Source organism: Haliotis rufescens, unplaced genomic scaffold (genome assembly GCF_023055435.1).
Source record: "Haliotis rufescens isolate VD_foot unplaced genomic scaffold, xgHalRufe1.0.p SCAF_6, whole genome shotgun sequence".
Classification (NCBI taxonomy): Eukaryota; Metazoa; Mollusca; class Gastropoda; order Lepetellida; family Haliotidae; genus Haliotis; species Haliotis rufescens.
The window spans coordinates 33,565,862-33,592,394 of NW_025964334.1; the positions used below are offsets into that span (position 1 = coordinate 33,565,862).

The 26,533-nt window shown below is 42.2% G+C and overlaps 1 protein-coding gene across 3 annotated transcripts in view; it reads right to left on the minus strand.

Moving 5' to 3' along the window:
• Nucleotides 1–26,533, minus strand: part of LOC124116042 (N-acetylglucosamine-6-sulfatase-like) — a 41,016-nt gene that overhangs the window by 3,417 nt on the left and 11,066 nt on the right. Inside the window, exons 3-11 of one of the 3 annotated variants that reach the window (XM_046477251.2) lie at nucleotides 18,535–18,738; nucleotides 16,734–16,799; nucleotides 16,236–16,334; nucleotides 12,483–12,656; nucleotides 10,978–11,060; nucleotides 9,447–9,565; nucleotides 8,153–8,256; nucleotides 7,289–7,501; nucleotides 5,619–5,729 (exon numbers count right to left, since the gene is read on the minus strand). In XM_046477251.2, coding sequence (XP_046333207.2) covers nucleotides 5,619–5,729; nucleotides 7,289–7,501; nucleotides 8,153–8,256; nucleotides 9,447–9,565; nucleotides 10,978–11,060; nucleotides 12,483–12,656; nucleotides 16,236–16,334; nucleotides 16,734–16,799; nucleotides 18,535–18,738 — 1,173 coding nt within the window. Of the gene's footprint in view, nucleotides 1–5,573; nucleotides 5,730–7,288; nucleotides 7,502–8,152; nucleotides 8,257–9,446; nucleotides 9,566–10,977; nucleotides 11,061–12,482; nucleotides 12,657–16,235; nucleotides 16,335–16,733; nucleotides 16,800–18,534; nucleotides 18,739–26,533 lie in introns of all 3 variants that reach the window. The other 2 variants (XM_048386395.1, XM_048386397.1) reach the window with 2 other exon arrangements.

Consider the following 26,533-nt stretch of genomic DNA (forward strand, 5'->3'; position numbering starts at 1 on the left):
TAAGCGTCCTCCTACTCTGATCAGATCTGATTCTGCATCATAGATAGGGTCAAGCTGGAGGAGCCTGCTGTCTGGAGGCAATCGTTTACCTGATTTTAGTGCTGTGAATTCCTGGGGGAATGATTCTATTTGCACTAGTTGAAAGAGATGGTTCTCTATCTGTTCAAACCGTTCAGCGGTCAGGGGTTGAGCATTTTCCGGGAAGGCCACCCCATCAAAGGACTCTTTAACATCAGCCACAAACATGTCCCAGGAAGTGTACTGTCCTGCATCTGGCAGCTGAGGTGTATTCACAACAATTGTGCCACACATAACAGATTTCTTTATCTCTGTATTGTCAGAGTCTATTGTCACTGGGGTAACTGGCCAATGATCAGGTGTCTGTTGCATGAAATCTGGCTCATCTTTCCACCGCGATTCCTTGCTGAGTTCTCTGAGCAGTTTGCCTCGAGTAATGTCATCGGCAGGATTACTCTGCGTGTCAACATATCGCCAGTTCTGTACATCTGTGAGATTCTGGATTTCAGATACTCGTGTTCCAACGAATACCTTGTATCTGCATGATTCTGACTTCAGCCAACCAAGTACAGTAGTAGAGTCACTCCACAATATCACTTTCTGGATTGGTAAAGTTAATTCCTTGCACAACACATCAGCTAGCTGAGCACCAGTGAGGGCTGCACATAGTTCTAGGCGTGGCATAGACAGTTGTTTCTTTGGGGAAACCTTTGATCGCGCCATAAGGAAACTGACATAGATGTTTGCTCCTTCGTCTGCTGTTCGCAAGTATGCTACTGAACCATACACTCTTTCAGAAGCATCACAAAAGATGTGTAGTTGTCGGTCTGCACTTCCAGAGTCCACACTATGGGGTGTGTAACACCTTGGTAGAGTGACCATCGGGATTTCTTCTAGCTCCTTTTCCCAGGTCAGCCATCTTTCACAGATGTCCCCCTTTTCTATAGGGTCATTCCAGTTTCTCTTTGACTTCCACAAGTCCTGTACTATGATTTTGGCTCGTGCAAGGAATGGTGCCAAGTAGCCGATGGGATCATACTGACTAGCAAGAACCCTGTAGATCACTCTCATGGTAAGCTTTTCATACTCTATGGTTCTGTGTTTGTAGGTGAGCTCATCAGATTCACAGTTCCAACGCAAGCCTAGGGCTGGCTCCAGTGAGTCACCCTGGCCGAAGGTAAGCCAAAGTTCTGTATTTTCCGATCTAGCATCGGACGGAAGGTCTGCCACAACGGATGGAATATTGCTGGTCCACTGCCTAATGTTGAAACCACCTTGTGCAAGCAAGTCTCTCATTTTCCGTACAAGTTCCTTGGCTTCTGTTGCTGTAGGTAGGCTATGCAAGCAATTGTCAACATAGAATGATTCCTCTACAGATTTGAGTACTTCTTCATTGCCAGCTTTATGATCTGAGACATGTTTCCATAAAGCATAACTGGCACAACATGGCGAGCAGGTGGTGCCGAATGGTAGGACTTGCCATTCGTACACATCTGGAGGTCGATCATGTTCCATGTTTCGCCAAATGAAACGCAGAAGAGGTTTGTCACGAGAAAGCAGTCTTACTTGATGGAACATGGCTTTTATGTCTCCTGATATCGCAACTGCATGTTGCCTGAACCGAAGAAAGACACCCAGCAGTGATGATCCGACTGTTGGCCCAGGCAGAAGGTGCTCGTTCAAGATTTGGCCGTTGTGCTCGAAGGAGCAGTTAAATACCAGGCGAAACTTCCCATTGTGTTCAACAATGTGGTGAGGAAAATACCAGGATTCTTCTGATTTCTCCACTTCCTCCTTGGTGAGTTTCTTTACATATCCTGCCTCAACTAGCTTCTTGATTTGGTCATTGTGGATTCTTGAAAGGTCCGGACGATCTCTAAGTCGCCTTTCAGTGCGCCTGAGTGTAGGCATAACCATTTGTTGATCTGTTTTGAAGCAGGTTCCATCCTGTGTGCGTAACAGTGGGGTGGCATAGTGACTAACACCATCGACATCTATCCTGACAGTTTCAGATTCTAGAGTCTCAATTGCCTGTTTATCCTGCTTGGAGCGTGTCACATGTTTCTCGGTGAAAGGCAACGTGTCGATTTGCCACAATCGCTCAATGCTCTCAACAAGATCTGAATTATTGATACTGTGTATGAGCATACACTTGGTGTTCTCTGGTCCAGATTCACTAGATAAACCCTGGAGGGACCAACCAAGTTTGGTAGACACTGCAATAGGCGCATTGATGGGTCCAAACTGAACTGGTTCATTGGGAAGAATGAGATGGGCATTGTCCGCTCCAATGAGAATAGTTGGCCGAGCTCCATCAATGTTAGGTATCGGTATCTTTTGCAAATGCGGCCAACGCCTTTGCAGGGATTCAACTGGATATGTGTACTCGGACATACACAAGTTATCTGCAGTGAAGGCACCCTTAATCTTGTACCTGATGTTTGGTTTGCTGATAGGAGATATTTGCAGGTCAACTGAGTGTCCATTACACCTGAATGGCTCCTTGTTGATTGTGGTAAGCAATATACTGTCCGGCTTTGTCTGAAGTTTTAGGTCATGAACCGTTGATTGTAACACCATAGTTCTCATGGAACCATCATCCAAGATTGCATGAGTCTCCATCATACCACTTTCACCATATAGCAACACTTTGACAACCTTTAGCATGACATTAGGAGGATATGAGGGTTGATCAGTGTACACTTTGTCTGTACTGACTTTCACAGAATACACTTTGGAGGCTGTATGCTGTATAGCCTCATGCAAGACAGTCAAGTGCACTTCCTTACATATGTGACATGGTTTCTTGAGGGTGCACATGTCTGGCTGATGTGTGCGCCCACATTTCCAACATCGCTTGCCGTCATGTAACCAGTCATGTACCTGGTTCACTGTTAGTTTCTTCAATCCTGGACATATATTCAGGAAGTGTTCATTGCTGTTACAGTATGGACAGAAAGGCTTGGTCACATGACTCCTAGCAGAAGATCCAGGTTTCTGTTCAAATGGTTTGGATTCCCTTGCATAGAATAAAGCCGTAGGTGCAGACCCCTTCTGACTTGTTCGTGACGGATACCTCCTGTCAGGTTTAGTACTCTCCATTTTGTATAGCGCTGTGGCCTGGTTAGCTATACGCTTTGCACGTGATTTTGTCTGCAGCCAGTCTGACAAATGACACAATGTGTAGGTCTGGTCACTGTCAGCCTTGAGGATATCACGGTTGATACAATGTTCTACAAAACTATCTCGATAACCTGGGGGTAGCTTGCCGATCAGGCGGTCAACATGTGACCCACATCTCAGTTCATAACCGGTCTCTCCCTCAAGTGACTTGAGCATACCGACCAGGGAATGGACTGATAGGGCAAAACTGTCAAACCCATCAAAGTCACCATATCTTAGTGCTGGCATATTCATGAGTATACCAATCTCACTTTGTACAAGTTGTCTTGGCTGACCATACTTGTCCTTCAGTGCTTGCAAGGCTGCTGTGAAAGGTTTGGGATCATGCATAAATGCCTCAGCTAGGCGCTTCGCACTGCCTCCAAGTTTGTCAAGTAAAACTTGGTATTTGTACTGTTCCGTAAGGTGTGGATGAATATTCACCAGGTTATCCAGTGCCATCTTAAGCAAGGCAAAGTCCTTTTCTCTTCCACTGGTGAAATTGGGTAATGTTGGTCTTGGTATGCCATAAGATGAGGAAATCAACAGTTCGGTGAGGTTAGGTGTGCCAACCTGAGGTATCATACCAGTAATCGCTGGCGGTTGTGTTCCTTGTTCGGTTGGAGGCAATGTTGGAATATCTGGTTGGAGCGCTTGATGCTGTTGTGGCTGTGACTGTTGATATGGCATATTCGGTAACGGAAACGCTTGCGAATCCAAGAACAATGGCTGAGGCACTACCATTGCTGGTGTAAAACTTACCTGGGGGTTGCTCCTTGGATATGAACCAATACCGGTACCATAACCCACCAGGGAAGGTTGCTGTGTAAGTACACCAGTGGCTGTTGGGAAAGTACTTGACATGTTGTTTGTTGTGATTTGTTGGGCACTGTTTAACATCTGACCTTGAAAATGGTCATTCTGTCTGTATACTGGCATACAAGTTGTCAGGTTACCAGGATTAGGGTTAATCACTTGATGAAGTACACCAGGATGAACTCTGTGAGATGGATATGGGCCCCGCTGTATCTGGTTCCCAAGTGTTTGACTGTCACCAGAGGGTAGAATTTGGGAGGTGTCAGGAATTGTAAGCTGCTCTGTATTATAAGTGTTACTTACATTGCCAGACTGAATGGCATTAGGGTCAGCAGTAGGTGGGACCTGTCGAGTTACTGACTGTATTTGAATGTTACCATCAAAACTTGGTTGTTCTGTTAGTTCCTCTGGAGGTTGTACATTCTCTGCATTGCTGTTGGGGTCTTCATTTACCATGGTAGCAATTAGGGTTGCTTCAGCAAAGTTCTGTTGAGCTTGTCTCAGTTGTCTCTGTCTTGACAGTTGAGTATTTAGTACCTCTCTGCGGCGAATAGCGTCACGCTCTATTTCTTCTGTCCGTCTCTTAGCGGCATTCACCTCATCCTCAGCAGCTAAGCGTGCAGCATAGGCCTGGTCATCTACTGCCTGCAATTGCTCATCAACTCTGAAATCCTCCTGCATCCTAAGCATGAGTTCGTCAAGCTGAGCTCCTGTTCTTTGCTGTCTTACCACTGCAGACTGAGATTCACTTAGTCCAGATATCACAGAAATTTTGGAGGACTTACTTCTTGTACCAAGTGACCTTTCACTGTGACTAAGGCTATGTGATCTGGAAGATCTAACAGTATTAGTATCTGGTTGTAACGCCATGTCTTCAGATAATTTACCTCAAAATTAAAGTATTTGAATCTGTAGCTTGTCGATATGTTGATGATGACGTGACAAAGATTGGCTGCCGGGCTTAGAACTTACAACACAGGTTCAACTTTGAATGACAGTTGCAGGAGTACAGTTCTAGAATCAGTTAATGTAACAGTTGCATATGGCGAACGTGACTTGGTAACAGGATATTTGGCACGAGATATATACTGTCTCATGATTGAATCTGGGGTTTACCATTCACTGGCGGGATGGGTAATGCGTACGTACAGCGCACTGTTTATATTTGGAATTTGGCGTCACCTGGTTATTGTATCCGCCTCGCGGGACCATGAAAACACGGTGCTTGGATGCACGGGCGAGGGCTGGGCGGTTCGTGATGGATATAGGACGCCAAGGCTGTTTTAGACACAAAAGACTGTATTTCTGTTGGTCAAGCACATGGTCAACACTCCTGGCTGGAGGCTGCCATTTTGGTACGTATGGAAATTGGAAAAAGGTAAAGGAAACGAAATCAAATATAACAAAAGTGGAATTAAACAACGAAACGAAATAATAAACATTTGGGCTCAAAAGGCTTTCTGACAAGGTAACAGAACAAAATTTAAACAAAGCGAAAAGAATACAATAAAACAAAAATGACTACATAAAAGAGTGGCGGTTAATAAAAAGCAAATATCAATAATTAAACCTTTCACCTTTGTTTCCATGGTTACCTCAGTCGGGGAGTCATCAGTACTTACATTGTCGTCCTCAAACTCGCAGTATTTGTAGTCGACGCTGTTGCTCCTGTACCTGAGGCAGGTGTAAGTGTTGTTGCGGGAGTCCTGACATACGCAGTGCATCTTGCAGACCTGCAAAACACACATCGCATATTGTTATAACCGATTGTTATTTCATTTGATCAATTTTCAGTTCCTTGTATTAAAATTAATTAATAAACGAAAACCAACAACTTGACCGAGTCACAAAATATCAGCTTTGAATAAGCAAGCTATAATATCTTTTCCTTAAAATGACAAAAATATGAATACACTCTGTATTCATAAAGCATCTGATTAAATTAATAAATAAAATTATTCTTTAAATGCTTCACTCGTCTAATTATTTATCAAAGAAATTAAATTAACCATATCTTACGGGAGGTAACAGTCAATTCGTTACATTGCGGTTAAAATTGAAAGCGTTCAAATATTTGACTTGACACTTCCGAGGTCGACTAAATAAGTTATATTATTCAGATCGATAATGTTTGGTACGTCACAACGTCAACGTTTCATTGCACGAATATCGCGATAAACATTATGCAATAAAGACAGGAGAAAGAGACTAGGTTAGTTAAATGTAGCGGATGCAAATATATGCCGAGACGTCGAGACCGTTGCGCCTTGTAACTGTCGATGACATTTATGTTTTCGTTCCAATATTACGCGATAGAGTGGGGTGTAAACATTCACAGATGACATTGCTCCCAATATCTATTTATATACAACGTATATATAGATTGGCGTTTGATAGTAAAATGTCTGCTTGCTGACTTGGTTGATGCATGTCATCGATTCCAATTGCGTGGATCAATGCTCATGATGTCAATCACTGGATTGTGTGGTCCAGGCTCGATTATTTACAGACCGCCGTCATATAGATGCAATATTGCTGAGTGCGGCGTTAAACATCAAAGAAACAAACAGTAAAACGTCATACAATTTCATTATTTTTATCTGAGTTGATGATATCTATGTTGCAGTTAAAACAGCCACTATTCATCCGGTTTTCTATTGAAACTATTTTGCCACACTCTCTATAAGTGAGTGAGTGAGGTGAGTATGGTTTTACGCCGCCTTTAACAGTATTCAAACAATATCACGGCGGGGGACACCAGGAATGGGCTGCACACAATGTACCCATGGGAATCGAACCCGGGTCTACGGCGTGACGAGCCAACGCTTTAACCACTAGGCTACCCGACCGCCCCCACTTTCTATGAACGTTTTACGACCGATAATACGGTGTTCGCAACGTTTATTAAGTCACATCAGCATTTAAAATTGCCTACTGCTACAAATGGCAGTAATAAGAACACTCATAATATGCCATTCCACTAAAGTGAAAGCTCATGGCACTACATTAGTATTACCCCGGTCAACGGATCAGTGTTAACTCAATTTTCATTCTCAGCTTCCTTTGGAGTATACAACCCAAGCTGTCTGTGAGGCGCTAGAAGGTTAAAAGTTTCATCCTACCGAGTACCCATTCACAACTGGTTAAAGAAACATTTTCCTTCGCGGTGATTCGGTCATCAGCAAAATTAGGATTCGTCATAGATTCGCTGAAGCGAACGCAAGATATTAACACTTTCAATTAAATTTTCAATGTTTCCACATCAGCTAATACATGGTTTCCATTCACAAACCATCATTCCCTGGCCGTTGTACTGGGGACAGTTGGGTACAGAGTCTGACCCCACCCCTGAGTGCTCTGTCAGGAACTGGACTCGAAAGGGGACGCTGGGGTCCTTGGTGCCATTGAGGATTGGCAACAGGGACATACCGTCCATCGAAGCTGGAGGCGTGGCACCTGCCAGTTCCAAAAATGTGGGGGCGAGGTCGATGTTCAGAACTGAATCCTACGTGTTGGAAAAAAAATAATTTATTCATCAACATTCATTTTTCATAAAAGACAGTATCCACAAATCAAAACACCAAACGTCAGAGCTTCCCTTCAACAATTTGGCCCTGATAAAATCTATGTAACAATATACCAATTGTATGTTGTTATACCACACAGCGCTTTACAAGATCAGATCAGTGCATGGTAATCATGTTCAAAGATATGCTTATGTAAAAGTATACGCGATGTCACTGGTTTGTCTGGTCCAAACTCTGGTATTCACAGGTGGATGCAATACAGCTGGAAAATACTTGCTGGGTTTCAGTCACTCACGTTTAAACGTGGCAACGGAGTAGATAACAATGCAGAGAAACGAGTAAAATATAAAACGTCAACGCCAGTGACTAAAAATTCTGGATATCCGCTGAAACAGATTCCATTGAGCGTGAGAAGCAAAAAAGTGGTGACAATTATATAAATGGATCTCTGAAAATCGGCGATGACACCAGTGTTTGCGAAAAGGTAAGAAAGTAAAATATTACTTTCTTAACATAGAAACAAACAAGTGCATTAAATTAGTAATTACCCAACTACGTTTATATCGAATAAATAGAAGTTAATGGGAACATCCAAAATGGCATTGTGTATGAAACGAAAGAAAACGCACGGAAATTACAACGTCCTTTGAGATTCCAGGCCCTCGAACCATCAGAGGAACTTTGACGTCGAACTCGTACGCCTGTCGTTTGTCGTACGGCATGGAGAACTGTCCTGTTAAATAAATTCAAGAATCCTGTCAACCTTTTGATACTACAGTTTCCACAATACCACATTTATATACGTTATACATTATGGATTAATATTATTTATTATATACTTCAGAGTGAAAGACTGAGTTTTCTGAAGTTGAGAAAAGTGATATTTTCATAGCAGTGAACATAACACTTGATATTTCACTGCAGTGAACATAACACTTGATATTTCATTGCAGTGAACATAACATTTTGACGGAACGTTTGTCATACAAGAGTTGCTACCCCTTTAAATGTCTCCCTTTGTCGTAAGTTTCTAGCCCTTCTTTTTACTTTAGTTCCACATTGACGGGTGGTCATTTATGGATGTAATACCACTTCTAGTCGTTTATTCTTCCCTCGAAAATGTTTCGTTATAAACTGTAAATCTCTTATTTAAGTCGTCAATCGAGACTGTTCGTTTCGCAAAGCGCCATTTTCTTAATTGACCAGGGTGTATTCTTTCGCTTCTTTCAGTGGTCTCCTAGTATTCAAGAATATTTTTTGCTAAAGTTGATTTTGTATATAGTCATATCTAAATGTATGATAAAGAATTATTATAAACTTTTGTTTATAATTTCAAAGATTTTGTAAACACGAAACTACTTTTTAAGTCGCAAATACAAGGGATGGTATAATAAATAGGTGAAGACCTATTCCACGCCACCCGTGAATATTTATCTCCTTTCCCCCTGTCACTCGATGGGAGACACATGATATTTCACTCGACACATGAAATATGCTCTATATATCTTACCTTACATTAAAATAGTAGCTTCTGACTGGTTGACGGGGGGGGGGGGGGGCAATTAGTTTCACAGTCGGGGTACAAATTTCATAGAATCTGCTGGGAAACCAATCGGAACACATCTTAGGTAACTCGTTTATTTCGCAAAAGTATCGTTTAGTTTCTGGAATGAACCGATGCTTATCCCAATGCATTGGGTAAAGGGAAGTAACTCGGTTCGTTTGCCTCGTCCGTCGTTGTGTTGTTTGTTACTCAAGACAAGTGTAAAGAGTTTTGCTAACTCAGTGACACTGCGGACATATATTCCGGCCTGTCACGAATGACGGATCGAGGTACATACGCTCACATACAGGGTACATCACACCATATGCCCCCTCGAGATATGTTGTCATGGATAAATACGTATACGTTGTCATGGTTACCCAAATGGAAGCCGTTGTCGGAGGAGAAGAAGATGTAGGTGTTGTCCAGCATCCCCTTGGTGTCCAGCGTCTTGACCACGCCTTCCACCATGTCGTCCAAGGACTGCAGAGTGCGCCATCTGCAACAACAGCGGGGGCGGGGACATTTTTTAGAAAGTAACCCATGAAGATCCGGGGTAGAATAGGTCTTCAGCAACCCGTGCTTGCCGTCAAAGGCGACTAACGGGATCGGGTGGTCACGCTCGCTGACTTGGTTGATCATCGATCCCAATTGATATTAATCACTGGATTTTCTGGCCCAGACTCGATTATTTACAGACCACCGTCATATAGCTGGAATATTGCTGAGTGCGGCGTTAAACAACCAACCAACCAACCAACCAACCAACCAATCCTTCGTATCTATGTCATGGTGTGGATGCACTGACGTTCGGCAAAGCCGTCTCACGTGCAGGGCAGCCTGCCAGAAACCGAGGAAAGCGGGTTCAAATCCCAGATTCGCCCTGATTGTGTTTCTAATATATCATGGACTAACTAATTTCCATTAGAAATAAGCAATTCTTCTAAAGATAATCCAGTGATTGACACTATGAGCATCGATCCACGCAACTGGGATACTATGACATGCATCAATCAAGTCTGCGAGCCTGACCACCCGATCCCGTTAGTCGCCTCTTACAAGCATAGTCGCCTTTTACGACAAATATGGGTTGCTGAAGACCTATTTTAACCCGGATCTTTACGGGTGTACAACATTACTCTCAAAGTAGGTGGGGCGGTCGGGTAGCCTAGTGGTTAAAGCGTTCGCTCATCACGCCGAAGACCCGGGTTCGATTCCCGACATGGGTACATTGTGTGAAGCCCATTTCTAGTGTCCCCCGCCGTGATATTGCTGGAATACTGCTAAAAACGGCGTAAAACCATACTCACTCACTCACTCACTCAAAGTAGGTTGATATTCAAATAAATATACACCAACGAAATGCACCCTTACACACAATGACCTTGAATCATTGTGTGGATTTGTTTTAACGCCGCTCTAAATGATACTCAATGATACTCCATCGATGATAGTATTCCATCCCCCGTCAGTTCAGTGTTTGGGGAATGCCTCAAGTGGCCATGGGTCGTAATCAGGTGTCAATATGGGATTCGAACCAATGCAAGGCGGATCCTGACAAGGCTAAAGGGGGCAACTCTGAACAATCATTCGATGTGACTAATGCCACCTGGGCTCCTGGCACAGACAAATATATCTACAAGTATACATTGAGGGTGTGAGTTAAATTACACAAAGCACCATGTTCTTCCAACCGTGACCGATACTTTTGGTGAAAAACACAAACACGCTCATGGTACAGACAAAGCGAGAAATGAATTTGCTAGTCTTAAATTATTAATAGGATTCTGACATGCCTAAGGGGGGCAACTCTGCAAGGAAACGACAAAGACACCCATGTACCTAGTTGATATTGAGGCTACGGCACACAGCATTATTACCGCGGACATAGAAAATAGAATCTGTATCCACCTGTTTCTGAATGTCGTGTCGATGTACTCAATCGTGTCATCTGGCATCGGGGTGAGCGCTTGTTGAATCAACCAGTGTTTGTCCTGAAACGACATATACTATTCAGCATTACGATGGGGATGTATTTGGAGTGGAATCCTATAAACCCTTGATAAAACATGTTTCTGAATAAAATGGTTTGTCCAAAATACACGAAAAATGAATAAGTCTCGTTTACGTATGAGATTAATAATTATTACTTATTTATATAGGGACATGAAGGACATGGAAGGAAATGTCTATTCCAAAATTCCAGAATGTTTTATCTGATCCTTGACCGTGACGCATTGAAAATAGAATTTTTTTAAACAAACCACAAAATAACTTCTCTGAAGATAGGCTAAAAATAGGCTTGTCTCGAATAAAGGCTGTAAGTAAGCATATACGTGGCGCTTTTTCAAGGACTGAGTGAGTGAGTGAGTGAGTGAGTGAGTTGGGTTTAACGCCGCTTTACCGTATTCCAGTTATATCGCGGCGTGTCAGGAGGAAAGTCTCAGACGTTTACCACTTCGGTGAAACCCCCGAGCACGGGTATGGTGCTGACAAACCTAGAAACATAATCGAGGCGAACCGGGATTCGAACCCATTCATAGGTTTCTGGCGTGCCCAAGGGACGCAACTCTGCACAGCGAATCGCGGCGCTTAGACGACTTGGCCACCCATGCACCCTTCAAGGACTGAGAAGAACCCAGTGGCATAGGCTCGATCACAAATACACCTGAGGGGTCATGGGCTACCATTGGTTCTCAGCATTCTGTGTTCGTTGTACGAGGCTACTAAATGGATCGAGAGCTCAAGCTTGGTGACTTGGATTATAGTATGACACTGTACCCGAATTATGGCTTCAATGCTCATAATATCGTCTGGGCCAGACCCGATTATTTTACAAGCCGCCGTGAAAATAGTGGATGTGTGCTTAGTGCAGGAAAAAAACCAATGCAGAATATAGAACGATTCCCGGCACGGGTGCAGCGTAAGATGTCCATCACTTGTGTCCCTCGCCATCGCACGGCGGAAATCTTTCATTAGCGGTGTAAAATTTAATTCACTTCCGTGTAACTCGTCCAAAGTAGCCTCCATATAGTCACTATCCTTTTGAAAAGTTGCGTAGTGTATTATATTCCACTCATACGCCTTTTCGTATGAGGGGCGGTCGGGTAGCCTAGTGGTTAATGCGTTCGCTCGTCACGCCGAAGACCCGGGTTCGATTCCCGACATGGGTACAATGTGTGAAGCCCATTTCTGGTGACCCCGCCGTGATATTGCTGGAATATTGCTAAAAGCGGCGTAAAACCATACTCACTCACTCACTTTTCGTATGATTGAACCTAGTTAGGCCCCTTTTCACAAAGCAATCTTAGCAGTACGAATTCCGTATGCCTATGTTAAAGTATAGGAGTAACGATAGTCTAAGCGCTAATGTCGCTTTGGTCGCAGGGGTCAAGTGTTTTTAGAAAAGTTGTCACCTCAGCGTGAAGGTTGAATGAACCACCCCTCGGTGCCCTGGCGTCACTGAAGGTGCTGTTGTACTGAGGCGCGGGGGTAAAGGGGTCGTGGCAGGCGGGGGTCGAGAGCATCATAAAGAAGGGAGAGAGGCTGTCTCGGGACTGCATCTCCAGAAACTCTTGACCCCGTCTATGCTGAAATGAATTTTATCGTTCAACTTCATGTCAGTAAGGGCGGTCGGGTAGCTTAGTGGTTAAAGCGTTCGCTCGTCACGCCGAAGACCCGGGTTCGATTCCCGACATGGGTACAATGTGTGAAGTCCATTTCTGGTGTCCCCCGCCGTGATATTGCTGGAATATTGCTTTAAGCGGCGTAAAACCATTCTCATCCACTTCATCATCATGTCAATGAAGATATGTTTCGCCAGCACCCGTAATACAGCTGATATTGCAGTCATTGCAGTCATTGTTGTGTAAGGCCCGTGAAGATCATCCGGGTCAGAATTAATCTACAGCAACCCACGACGAACGAATCTAGAGTTCAGACTCGTTGACTTGGCTGAAGCTTGTCAGCGTATCTCAATTGTGTGGAACGATGATCATGATGTCAATCACTAGATTGTCTGGTTCAGACTCAATTCATTCCAGACCGCCATCATATGGTTTGAATATTGCTGAGTGAGTCGTTGAACAACAAACAAACATTGCAGAGCATCAGGCATTCCCCCGACTCAAAAGTTCCATGTGATGTCAGATCAAAAATCTTAATTCCTTGGCAGTTTCAGGGTTAACAGGCTTGCAAACTTTTCAACCGACAAAATCAAATTTTCAGGTTTTGTACAGCTGTGGATAACAGCTCAAGGCATATAAATTTTCACAATGAAAATTAACGGGAATTTTTTATCTAAAACGAGATCACCTTCAAGAAAGATCGTGGCCAGTTCGAAAACCTATGTTGGAGTTGCTCCGCTGGCAAATTTGGTTGTGATCTGCGGACCTAAGGAATTAAGGGTTTTTTATCGTGTGAGCTGCTCCAGTGTTATGTCTTTGTTTGTTCGAGTGTGATTCGTGTGGCGGGGATGTGCCTTATCTCGACGGGCCGGACCTTTACATGTATATAGCTACTAAACAGGTGTCCACAATACAAGACTCACGGATTGACTCATTCTATTCAAGATACCACCCACGGTCCTATAGTACACCGAGAAGGGCATAGAATTGCATGTTACTTCAAATATTATTATGTAGTGCCATGCATGAAACGCACAACTAGACATATTTGTAGGACTTTGAGCCGAACTGTAGATCTGTAAATATAAGTATTTGCTTGTACATTTTGATAAATATTGACCTCGTATAACATAAAATGGACATCAATTTATTCAATTTCGCTTTTTCATACGCACCGGTCAGATACGGTCAACGAAAATATATGAAATAGTGACTCAAACGGACAGTTGATAGATTGGACTGGTTGAGTTGAGTTAAGAGATGGTTCGATAAAAATATGTCAGTTGTGTCCACGTATCTAACTTCACGATAAAGTGGATTCAGCTGAGAACCGCGATATGAAACAAAACAATGCGATACACGATACGCTTAGTATTGTACCAATTTTACAAATAACATCACGTGTTTACTTAATGGTACTGATGAATATTTAATCTTAATAATAAATTGCACTCTTTCGTCGTGTCGTTGTCTTAAAGTCAGATAAATATTTGACGCTCAGCAATTATCTTGTCCCAAAACATATGTATCGAGAATAATATAAAATACGGCGAGGCACGTGATACCGTGATATGATGATGATGATGATGATGATGATGGATCTTGGATTTGACTTAAATATTACAAACGTTATCGAAACGTTACTAGCCTGAAACAGTCGTCGAAACACTGCAAGATCCAAAACACAGGTACGACACCCTTATCGAATACACCATCGAATCTTGTTTATTTCATTGTTAGCCGCCATCAAACATGACGTATACTTGCTTTTAGCAAGTTTAGTTCATAGGAAACTTTCAGTGCTTGACGGAACAGGATTGTTTGGAAGAAAGTATGCCTGTTCATATCGGGTGAGGTATGTAAATCTAGCAGTAAGGAGCATTGGTAAACATACGTGTTACTCTCAGTGACGTCCGTGGAGCATTGGTAAGCATACGTGTTACTCTCAGTGACGTCTGTGGAGCATTGGTAAGCTTACGTGTTACTCTCAGTGACGTCCGTGGAGCAAAGATAAGCAAATATGTTACTCTCAGTGACGTCCGTGGAGCATTGATAAGCATATGTGTTACTCTCAGTGACGTCTGCGGAGCATAGATAAGCATTCGTGTTACTCTCAGTGACGTCCGTGGAGCATAGATAAGCATATGTGTTACTCTCAGTGACGTCCGTGGAGCATAGATAAGCATTCGTGTTACTCTCAGTGACGTCCGTGGAGCATAGATAAGCATACGTGTTACTCTCAGTGACGTCTGCGGAGCATAGATAAGCATTCGTGTTACTCTAAGTGACGTCCGTGGAGCATAGATAAGCATATGTGTTACTCTCAGTGACGTCCGTGGAGCATAGATAAGCATATGTGTTACTCTCAGTGACGTCCGTGGAGCATAGATAAGCATACGAGTTACCTACAGTGACGTCCGTGGAGCATAGATAAACATATGTGTTACTCTCAGTGACGTCCGTGGAGCATTGATAAGCATTCGTGTTACTCTCAGTGACGTCTGTGGAGCCTTGATAAGCATACGTGTTACTCTCAGTGAAGTCCCTGGAGCATAGATAAGCATACGTGTTACTCTCAGTGACGTCCGTGGAGCAAAGATAAGCATACGTGTTACTCTCAGTGACGTCTGTGGAGCATAGATAAGCATATGTGTTACCTATAGTGACGTCCGTTGAGCATAGATAAGCATATGTGTTACTCTCAGTGACGTCCATGGAGCATAGATAAGCATATGTGTTACTCTCAGTGACGTCCGTGGAGCATAGATAAGCATATGTGTTACCTATAGTGACGTCCGTTGAGCATAGATAAGCATACATGTTACCTACAGTGAGGTCCTTAGAGCATAGATAAGCATACGTCTTACTCTCAGTGACGTCCTTAGGGCATAGATAAGCATACGTGTTACTCTCAGTGACGTCCGTTGAGCATAGATAAGCATACATGTTACCTACAGTGAGGTCCTTAGGGCATAGATAAGCATACGTCTTACTCTCAGTGACGTCCTTAGGGCATAGATAAGTATACGTGTTACTCTCAGTGACGTCCTTAGGGCATAGATAAGCATACGTGTTACTCTCAGTGACGTCCTTAGGGCATAGATAAGCATACGTGTTACTCTCAGTGACGTCCTTAGGGCATAGATAAGCATACGTGTTACTCTCAGTGACGTCCGTGGAGCATAGATAAGCATATGTGTTACTCTCAGTGACGTCCTTAGGGCATAGATAAGCATATGTGTTACCTACAGTGACGTCCGTGGAACATAGATAAGCATACGTGTTGCTCACAATGACGTCCGTGGAGCATAGAAAGGCATATGTGTTACTCTCAGTGACGTCCGTGGAGCATAGATAATCATATGTGTTACTCACAATGACGTCCGTGGAGCATAGAAAGGCATACGTGTTACTCACAATGACGTCCGTGGAGAATAGATAAGCATATGTGTTACTCACAATGACGTCCGTGGAGCATAGATAGGCATACGTGTTACTCTCAGTGATGTCCGTGGAGCATAGATAAACATACGCGTTACTCACAATGACGTCTGTCAAGTAGTCTCTCTCGTAGACGTCGCCGTGTTTCTCAGCTGTACCGTTGATGGAGAGGGTGTAGTTGTAGTAGACAGAGTTGCCGACCTTGAGACAGGAAGTAAATGGATACTCGAGCGTGATGTTTAAGGGAAGAAACAAGTGAGTGAGTTGGTCAGATTGGTTTACAGATGTGGGATTCGAACTCATAACCAGTAGATAGTGGCGGGGAGCAGTCATGCACAGTGACTGACTTATACCCCATAGCCACCGAGCCCTTTGAATTCCCTTAAGGACGACCATTAACATAATCTGGGTGTGTGTTAGGGGTGGTTCTGATACTTATGGCGGAGATAGAATATTTTTCCTGGATGTTCTGATAAAATTGTGCAGTGGAAGAAAAGATGTGACGCCCCTTTCAAAGCAATAATAATCGCCCCCCTTTCAAAAACTATAATAAATGGTCGCTTAATTAAGGGGCGACCAATTAAGTGATGTTGTACCTACCAGTCCTACCCACCAGTCCCAGCCCGGGGGCACGTGTTTCACCCCTCCGGTCTGCGGGAAGCCGTACTGAAACAGAGATGAACTCAATCATCCAATGCGCCTCACGCTCTGACAGGGTAAGGAACAAACGAGGTCATCCACCCGAAGTACATCACCAATCTTTAAAAAGTAGGCTCCTTTTTTGTATTTCATTTCCAATTACTTACGCTTTGCAGTAAATGTTCAAGTTAAAAAGGAATGTTGTGTGGTGTTATTTAGTTATTCTTTGCAGTTATTAATCAAGTAGGTCCGGATGAACGGGACGTGATACTGTCTAATAATTAGGTCCGGATCAACGGGTTATTAAACTGTACATTAATTAGGTCCGGATCAACGGGGTGGTAAACTGTGCATTAATTAGGTCCGGATCAACGGGGTGGTAAACTGTGCATTAATTAGGTCCGGATCAACGGGGTGTTAAACTGTACCTTAATTAGGCCCGGGTCAACGGGATGGTAAACTGTACATTAATTAGGTCCAGATCAACGAGGTGTTAAACTGTACATTAATTAGGTCCGGGTCAACGGGGTGTTAAACTGTACATTAATTAAGTCCAGATCAACGAGGTGTTAAACTGTACCTTAATTAGGTCCGGATCAACGGGGTGGTAAACTGTACATTTATTACGTCCGGATCAACGGGGTGTTAAACTGTGCATTAATTAGGTCCAGATCAACGAGGTGTTAAACTTTACCTTAATTAGGTCCGGATCAACGGGGTGGTAAACTGTACATTAATTAGGTCCAGATCAACGAGGTGTTAAACTGTACCTTAATTAGGTCCGGATCAACGGGATGGTAAACTGTACATTAATTAGGTCCGGATCAACGGGGTGGTAAACTGTGCATTTATTAGGTCCGGATCAAAGGGGTGGTAAACTGTACATTAATTAGGTCCGGATCAACGGGGTGGTAAACTGTACATTAATTAGGTCCGGATCAACGAGGTGTTAAACTGTGCATTAATTAGGTCCAGATCAACGAGGTGTTAAACTGTGCATTTATTAGGTCCGGATCAACGGGGTGGTAAACTGTACATTAATTAGGTCCGGATCAACGGGGTGGTAAACTGTACATTAATTAGGTCCGGATCAACGAGGTGTTAAACTGTGCATTAATTAGGTCCAAATCAACGAGGTGTTAAACTGTGCATTAATTAGGTCCAGATCAACGGGGTGTTAAACTGTACATTAATTAGGTCCGGATCAACGGGGTGATAAACTGTACATTAATTAGGTCCGGATCAACGGGGTGGTAAACTGTACATTAATTAGGTCCGGATCAACGGGGTGGTAAACTGTACATTAATTAGGTCCGGATCAACGAGGTGTTAAACTGTGCATTAATTAGGTCCAGATCAACGAGGTGTTAGACTGTGCATTAATTAGGTCCAGATCAACGGGGTGTTAAACTGTACATTAATTAGGTCCGGATCAACGGGGTGGTAAACTGTACATTAATTAGGTCCGGATCAACGGGGTGATAAACTGTACATTAATTAGGTCCGGATCAACGGGGAGATAAACTGTGCATTAATTAGGTCCGGATCAACGGGGTGATAAACTGTACATTAATTAGGTCCGGATCAACGAGGTGGTAAACTGTGCATTAATTAGGTCCGGATCAACGGGGTGATAAACTGTGCATTTATTAGGTCCGGATCAACGGGGTGTTAAACTGTACATTAATTAGGTCCGGATCAACGGGGTGTTCACCTGTACGTGGTCTACGCAATGATTCTGGAAACACCCGAGTAAAACTACCTGATTAAGATATTTGCCGGCAAAGAAGGTGCTGTACCCCTGCTTCTTCAGATACACCGGGAACGCTGCAACCTCATTCATCTGCTGCCATTCGGGGCTGCTGCAGCCGCCGGAGACGGAGTTGTTGATGCCGTGATGGTTGTGGACGTATTTGCCGGTCAGGATGCTTGATCGACTGGGACAACACAGCGGACTCGACACGTACTGAAGTGGACATTATAGTGCGTGAGTAAGGTTTTACACCGCTTTGAGCAATATTCCATGGGGACACCAGAAATTGGCTTCACACATTGTACCCATGAGGAGAATGGAACCCGGGTCATGGGCTACCCTACTGCCCCAGTGGGCGTTATACTTGCTGCTTGCACCCCGTGGGGGCCTAGGTTAGATTAGGTCTTCAGCTCTCCATTGCTTATCGGAAGAAGAGTTAGTGACTGAGTTGGGTTTAACGCCGCTTTTAACAGTATTCCAGTTATATCACGGCGTATCAGCTTAATGTGGGAGGAAAGCCCAAAGTGATGCAGGTCTCAGACGTTTACCACTTCGGTGAAACCCTCGAGCACGGGTATGGTGCTGACAAACCTAGAAACATAATCGGGGCGAACCGGGATTCGAACCCACAATCATAGGTTTCTGTCGTGCCCAAGGCACGCAACTCTGCACAGCGAATCGCAGCCTTAGACGACTGGGCCACCCGTGCCCCCTCGGAAGAAGAGACTAAATTGGATCATGGGGTAAGGGTCGGCGGTTGCGTGTCATCGTGACCGCCTGATGGGCTTTTGCTCATCATAGCAACCACTGTCTGACCACCCCGCCACTATAAGAGGCCGCCGTGATATAGCTGTCGCAGACCCTTATTATTTAAAGGCCGATTGCGTAAAGCTACAAACAATCAAAACAAACAAACTTTCTACATGCGAACAGAAGTCGACTAAAATGAGAATCGGGTGGGTACAATGTGCGTTTGTTTGTTCTTTAACGCCGCACTTAGCAATATTCCAGCTATATGACGGCGGTCTGGAAATAATCGAGTCTGAACCAGACAAGCCAGTGATTGACATCACGAGCATCGATCTACGCAATTGGGATGCGATGACATGCATCAACTAAGTCAGCGAGCCTGACCACTCGATCCCATTACTCGCCTCTTACGACAAGCATGGGTTGCTGAAGACCAATTCTAACCAGGAGCATCCTTAAACATGGCAGCAAATAGTAACCCTCAATGTGTGACCTGGTTGATTGCGTGTCAAGCATTTGCCCCGCCGGCTTGAAACGTTTCTCTTGCAGTCAACCAATTGGATTACCTGGTCAAGACCTGATTACTTATAACCGTTGTAAGATTTGAATATTACATACAGTGACGTAAGAAGTCATTTCTTCAAAATTAACACAGTGTTAAAAACTTGTTGATAATTTAAAATGATTTTTAAAAATTTAATCTACCGGAATTAATATTGAATGCTTAAATGTGATTTATCAAAGAAAAGCAACCCCTGGTTAACACCACTGTCAAAGGCCTTGGTATATTCTTTGCAGACCAAACGCAGGACGCATCAGCACATCATATAACATCGATCAGTGAAATTCTCGCTAGAAGTCTGTTTTCCATGAATTCTGGCAAATGACTGCCCCATTAGAAATTATTTATGTTCTTAGTGAAAGTGAAAAATTACATGAATATATATAAGAAGACAAAGCTCGCCATCAAAGACTATTGTAAATCCAAAGAACTATGCGTTTCAAATCTGATAATCACGACAACAAGTGAAACTAACGAATCCAGAGATGCACTGTGGATTCCTCAAAATGATGACCGAGAAGACCAATGGGAAGGATATCAGTTGTTACGTACAATCTTGGCAGAAAAAAGATCGTAATGGAATTTATTGTGAAGACGACCTCAGGGAACAAACAATGTACAAGTATCATAAAAAAAATTGGCACATTTCAACAGCATATTATACAGGGTAATATGCACGCACGCACACACACACACACACACACACACACACACACACACACACACACACACACACACACACACACACACACACACACACACACACACACACACACACACACACACACACACACCAGAATTAGTTAGTACGTTGACATACACACACACACACACACTGACATACATGTGTACAGGCACGAGGGGTGGGGGCGGGGTTTGGCCCGTGACCGAGCAACGTTTCATTTGCTCAACAGTCATGTTGGGTGGTTTTTTTGCAAATACATAAATGTGTGTCTTCATGTATCATGACACATAATTCAACTTGTTTTTAACTAATTCAACTAATTTATAGCATTATTAAAATATTTCGCCAACGGGCGAAAACAGTTTGGCCACATGCCATCAACGGTTCCATTTCAGTATTAAATGCTTCCCATTTTCTCGGACTCCTGGTGTCATCATTGGGTGTCGTGTTTCCTTATCAGCGATGATCTGACGTGTCACTTTACCAAGAAGGAGGTGGGATAGGAACGCCACAACACTGGTTGGTCTTTATATGTGCATGTTCCGCAGTGTAAAGGGGCGGTCGGGTAGCCTAGTGGTCAAAGCGTTCACTCGTCATGCTGAAGACCCGGGTTCGATTCCATACATGGGTACAATGTGTGAAGCCCATTTCTGGTGTCCCCCGCCGTGATATTGCTGGAATATTGCTAAAAGCGGCGTGACGAGCGAACGCTTTAACCACTAGGCTACCCGACCGCCCCCTTTTCAAATGAGAATTAGGCACAAACAACAATGCCGCTCAAAACGAGTTTCTTACATGCTGCTGTTAACTCCAGTTATTATCTTGTCTTGTTCTTGTTATTGCTAATTCAAACGGGCGCGCTTTTCTCACTCCATGACGACCAGCTAGGTTTCTGTCAACTGAACTGTGGCGAGACGGCTACCAGGAAGAAATAACGGGCAATAGATTTTCAAACTGTTAAAACCATTGTAATATTTAGAAAATATTTTTAAGTGTATAAATTTATATACATGAACATAAAATGTTCAGTAAAAAGTTATTTGATTTCAAAATGTTATTATCGTTGTTATTTTAATACATTAATCTAGGGTATTTCTGCTGCACGCAAGGATTTTCTTAAATAGGTTTTACGGTCGACATTCCATTCACCAAGCGCTTGTATCCCTCTGGATGTCGCTTCATATGTAGAAAACGCAAAAATGGTGTTTGGGGTGTTTTACATTTTTTAGCGGGATGGGTAATAAATAGGATACAATACTTGTCCCCCTTTCATATCACGTTTATGTCCCTCGTGGACTTGAGCTCGGGACAAAACAAAATTATTCCTCTTGGGACATAAACTTGATATGAAAGGGGGACGGGGTTTGTATCCTGTAATTATTATGTAATATAGTAATTTTTTTTTTTTTGATGGCTTCAACTGATGTATCAAGTCTTCAAAACGTAACTGGGGCGGTCGGGTAGCCTAGTGGTTAAAGCGTTCGCTCGCCAAGCCGAAGACCCGGGTTCGATTCCCGACATCGGTACAATGTGTGAAGCCCATTTCTGGTGTCCCCCGCCGTAATATTGCTGGAATATTGCTAAAAGCGGCGTAAAATCATACTCCCTCACTCACTCAAAACGTAACTATCTTCACTTATAACAATAAGGTTGTAAATAACATAATACGTTTGGTCTACCCCTATCTGTAGTTTTATAAAGTATAGCTTTTGCCCTGAACTATAGTTAAATTACGCTTGCGCTACCCAGATCAAAATGTGTACATGTGTTATGAAACCTTTCAAAGATTGCCGATTCAAATGTACAGAGAAATATAATTCCTAGTAAACCAACGCCCACCTGGGAATACTTAATGGCTGATGTGGCAGTGGTTTATGGCATATGGTTGGGATTAACCTCACCGCATGAGAGAAGTTTGACATCGTCTCGCCATATTTCTCCTCGAGAATTGTGTTCAATTATAGGACAAGTTTATCGAAAACACATGTATTTCAGTTCTTACGACAAGCAACGATTGATGAGGACCAATTCAACCCGGATCTTCACGTTTGGGTGTCAATTGTATTTTCATCTAATTTGGACCAAGGAAGTGTCAGCCGGATCGTCAGTGAATCAAATGAAATAACGACCGACATTTTTGTGCGCTGAGTCATACACGACAAGCTTCAAAAAATGTTTTCCAAAGCGCCTGTCGCTAAATACACGAATACATTCGACGCGTATGCATTGTGATAAATTTATAACTGTGAGGTAACGAAAAAGGTTTTGTCCAATAAATATAATCCTTAAGGCGCTGTTATCAGTTGACATTAAAACAGAGGGGTCTCTACATGTAATAGACAGATGACTTGCGTTTATGTACATGTGGAGCCGATGACAACCTATCACTTTCATAATATTCACCTTTGTTTATGAGGTAAGATTTACTTTGTTTTTGTTATTTGGGTTTTTTTCATAGTGTATAACGTTTGGGAAATGTATGCAGTTTGATATTTCATTGTTTGGAAAAATTGTCAATTGTTGTTACATATGATATGTAATGGAGGATAAGAAATAAACCTGCAATCAGCACAATACCCGTGTGTCAAAGTCCGACAAATTTGTCTGATGGACCCATGTAACAGAAACACATTACCTCCCTTATACATGCCAGGAACTTAGGCTCTCGGGTTCGAATCCCAGATTGCCAGATTATGTTTTTTTCTGATTAAAAATTAAAGCGATACACGTCCATGTTTGCTTTCGGGCTCCACCCCCCCCCCCCCCCCCCCCCCCCCCCCCACACACACACACACACACACACACACACACACCAAGCTGAGATAGTGATATAACGGGAATACTGTTCATTGTCACCAGAAAAACTAATTCGCAAAACATATTGCTAACGAATTTACTGTTTTATGGACCTAACTCGTAACAGACAGACAGACAGATCATTTATTTGAGTCTCACCTCGTTACATTTATAATATATTGGAAATAAACTCTTTAAAAATATCTTAATATATAAAGTAACGAGCCACTACAAAAGAGTTATGAGAGACTATATGACATTGATAAAAAAAAGAGCATCCGATCTGGTTGTTAATATATTCTTGCATGTCTTGGCAATTGTAAAAATCAATTCTGGGCTGGACAGCATAAAACCTACTTTCTGTAAATCACAAAACTATCAAAATCAGAACATATGTAACGACATTTGGAAATAAGATAAACCCCAAGACCTTCATAGTGTGGACAATTTAATAAACATCCCTTTCATCTTCTATTTCATCCGTACAACACGGGCAGGTTCTCTCTTCAAGAGGTGTATTGGTATAGCGTCCGGTATCAACTCTCATCGGTGCTACACCACATCTAAACCTTGACAGGGCGCTTCTTAGAGTTCTAGGGAGGCTTTTGTGTACATATGCTTCAACACTGTAATTATCCTTAATGGTGCAGTAAGTTCTTAATTTATTGCCACCTGTCCAACGCTTGCTGTTCGTTAATTCCACTGCTGTCCCCGACTCTTCTTTAAATTCTTCAAACATTCTGCATTGCACTTCCGATGACACATATTTACTGCCGTATCTGTTGTTGTTGGATGTTATGTGCTATGCGGAGTGTTTCTAATTTCCGGTGTATCCTCAAAAATACATTACGTTGTGTTCTGGTTGCCCAGATGTGCTAAGCGTCCTTGGTGTAGGTTACGGAGGGGCATAAAAAGTCGAGTAACAATTCCCCATTGACGGACAGAGGGGAATATCCACACCTTGTCCCAACAGACTGCTTTATTAAGGGTATAGTTTCTCACCCCGAGGGCCATGGTAATACTATCTAATTAAATCAGGATAAGACCGATGGCTAATAAGACAGCAACATACCTGGTTTTAGTTTGTAATTAAAGTGTTATGTCTGTCAATTGTCCTCAGTGCATAGACACTTTGACATACCCTTTTCAGAATATATACTACCCACCAAACTGCACAAAGGAAATTAAACTATATATTTATCATCATCATCATCATCATTTATTGTATTCAGGCCATAGGCCCATATACATACAATAATATTATATTTATACAATTTTGTACAAGTATAAACATGCAGACTTTAAGTTATATATACAATTTTGTGAAAAATAAATCGCATCACAACACAACAAGGGGAGATTAAAGCATTTGATTAATAAAGGCAAATAACCTCAAGAATAATTAAACATCATTTGTACAAAGACGGTTGCGAAGTCGTAAACCATAATTAATGTATAGGATAGTATTCTTTTGTTGCTCGTTAGATATTTCATCAAAACGGAGGAGCTTGATTAGTGTATTGATGTTTTGGGGTAAACCTTGGAAATATTTTATTCTGAGCGATTCATAACATGGACAGATAAGCATAAAATGGTATTCGTTTTCAATAAATGTCGGACAAAAAGGACAAAAACGCATATTTTTTTAAACTGAGGAAAAACGACCCGTATTACATACTAAGTTGTTCAAACCTAATCTAAAACGTGTAAAACACACTCTTAGTTTTCTGCCTGTTATTTCTGTTAAGTACTGTTCTGGAGATAAGCAGGATTTAAATGTTTTATAAAGGTCGTATCTTGAACTATTTTCCAATGTAGCTCTCCATTCTTGGATAAACATATCAGATGCAACTTATTTAAATACACTAAGAAATGCTGTCTTATCTCCAACACCTTGGTAAATCCAAACATATCCAAATCCATGAAGAAATAAAAGTTGTCTGATTTTAGTGACCCATGTTATATAACCAACATTGTCGCGGTATTTCAGCATTTCATAACATTTACGTGGAATACGATCAGGTGACATTTCTGTAATCTTTAACCAATATTTTAGACCGCGTACATAAGAACAGATGTATAAGGGATGTCTTCCACATTCACCATACACCATACAATTTGAGGTAGATTTGCCAACATTTAAGAATCGTTTACATGCAGTTAAGTGAATTTTTTCCAAGATGTGATATTTTTCGAGACCCCAAATCTCTGAACCATATAACAGAATTGGTTTAATTTGAGAATCAAAAAGTTTGAAGAAAACAGACGGGGAAGACACACCGAGTTTATCAAGAACAACAAATAAAGTAATAAGGGCTCTCTTAGCTCGTAGCGCAAGATCGTGACGAGGTGATTTAGTTTCAGATTAAAAGGGAAAATGACACCAAGGTATTTATAAGTTTTTTCAACATTAATTTGTTGCCCATTTATATACCATTTTTCCCTGGATGCAAGAGGACCCCCCTTTCTAAAAACAACAATTTCCGTTTTATCTGTATTAACAGTCAGTTTCCAGGAGATGGTATACTGAAACAATATGTCTATTTGTGTTTGAAGCCCATTTATAGTATCAGAAATTAGTATGACATCGTCTGCGAAAAGTAATATTAGCAATTCATACATATCTGGATAAAGTTGGACACCGTGTTTTCCGTTTTGTTGGATTTCAAGGGACAATTCGTTGATAAAGAAAGAGAAAAGGAGAGGGCTTAAAATGCAGCCTTGTTTCACACCGATAGGGCAATCAAAGTAATCAGTGACACCATTTTTGTGACGAACACATGATTTGACATTTGCATATATAGATTTTAACATTTTATACATTTTACCCCCAACGCCCTTTTTTCTCAAACAATCCCAAAGTTTACAACGATTAACACTATCAAAAGCTTTTTTGAAGTCCACAAATGCAACATACAGTTTTCGTTTCCGGCATCCAAGATATTTTTGTACAATAGAATAAAGTGTAAAAATACGGTCGAAAGGTGAATATGATCGCCTGAAGCCTGCCTGATTTTCTGGAATTTTATCATAAACATTAGACAAGAGCGTTAAACGCTTGTTTAAAACTATAGCAAAAACTTTACCTAAAATACTTGTCAATGAAATTGCTCTATAATTATCAGGATCGCTTGTATCACCCTTCTTAAATAGAGGAACAATGATAGATTTTGACCAAGTTGACGGAAATATACTTTTGTTGAATATGTCGTTAA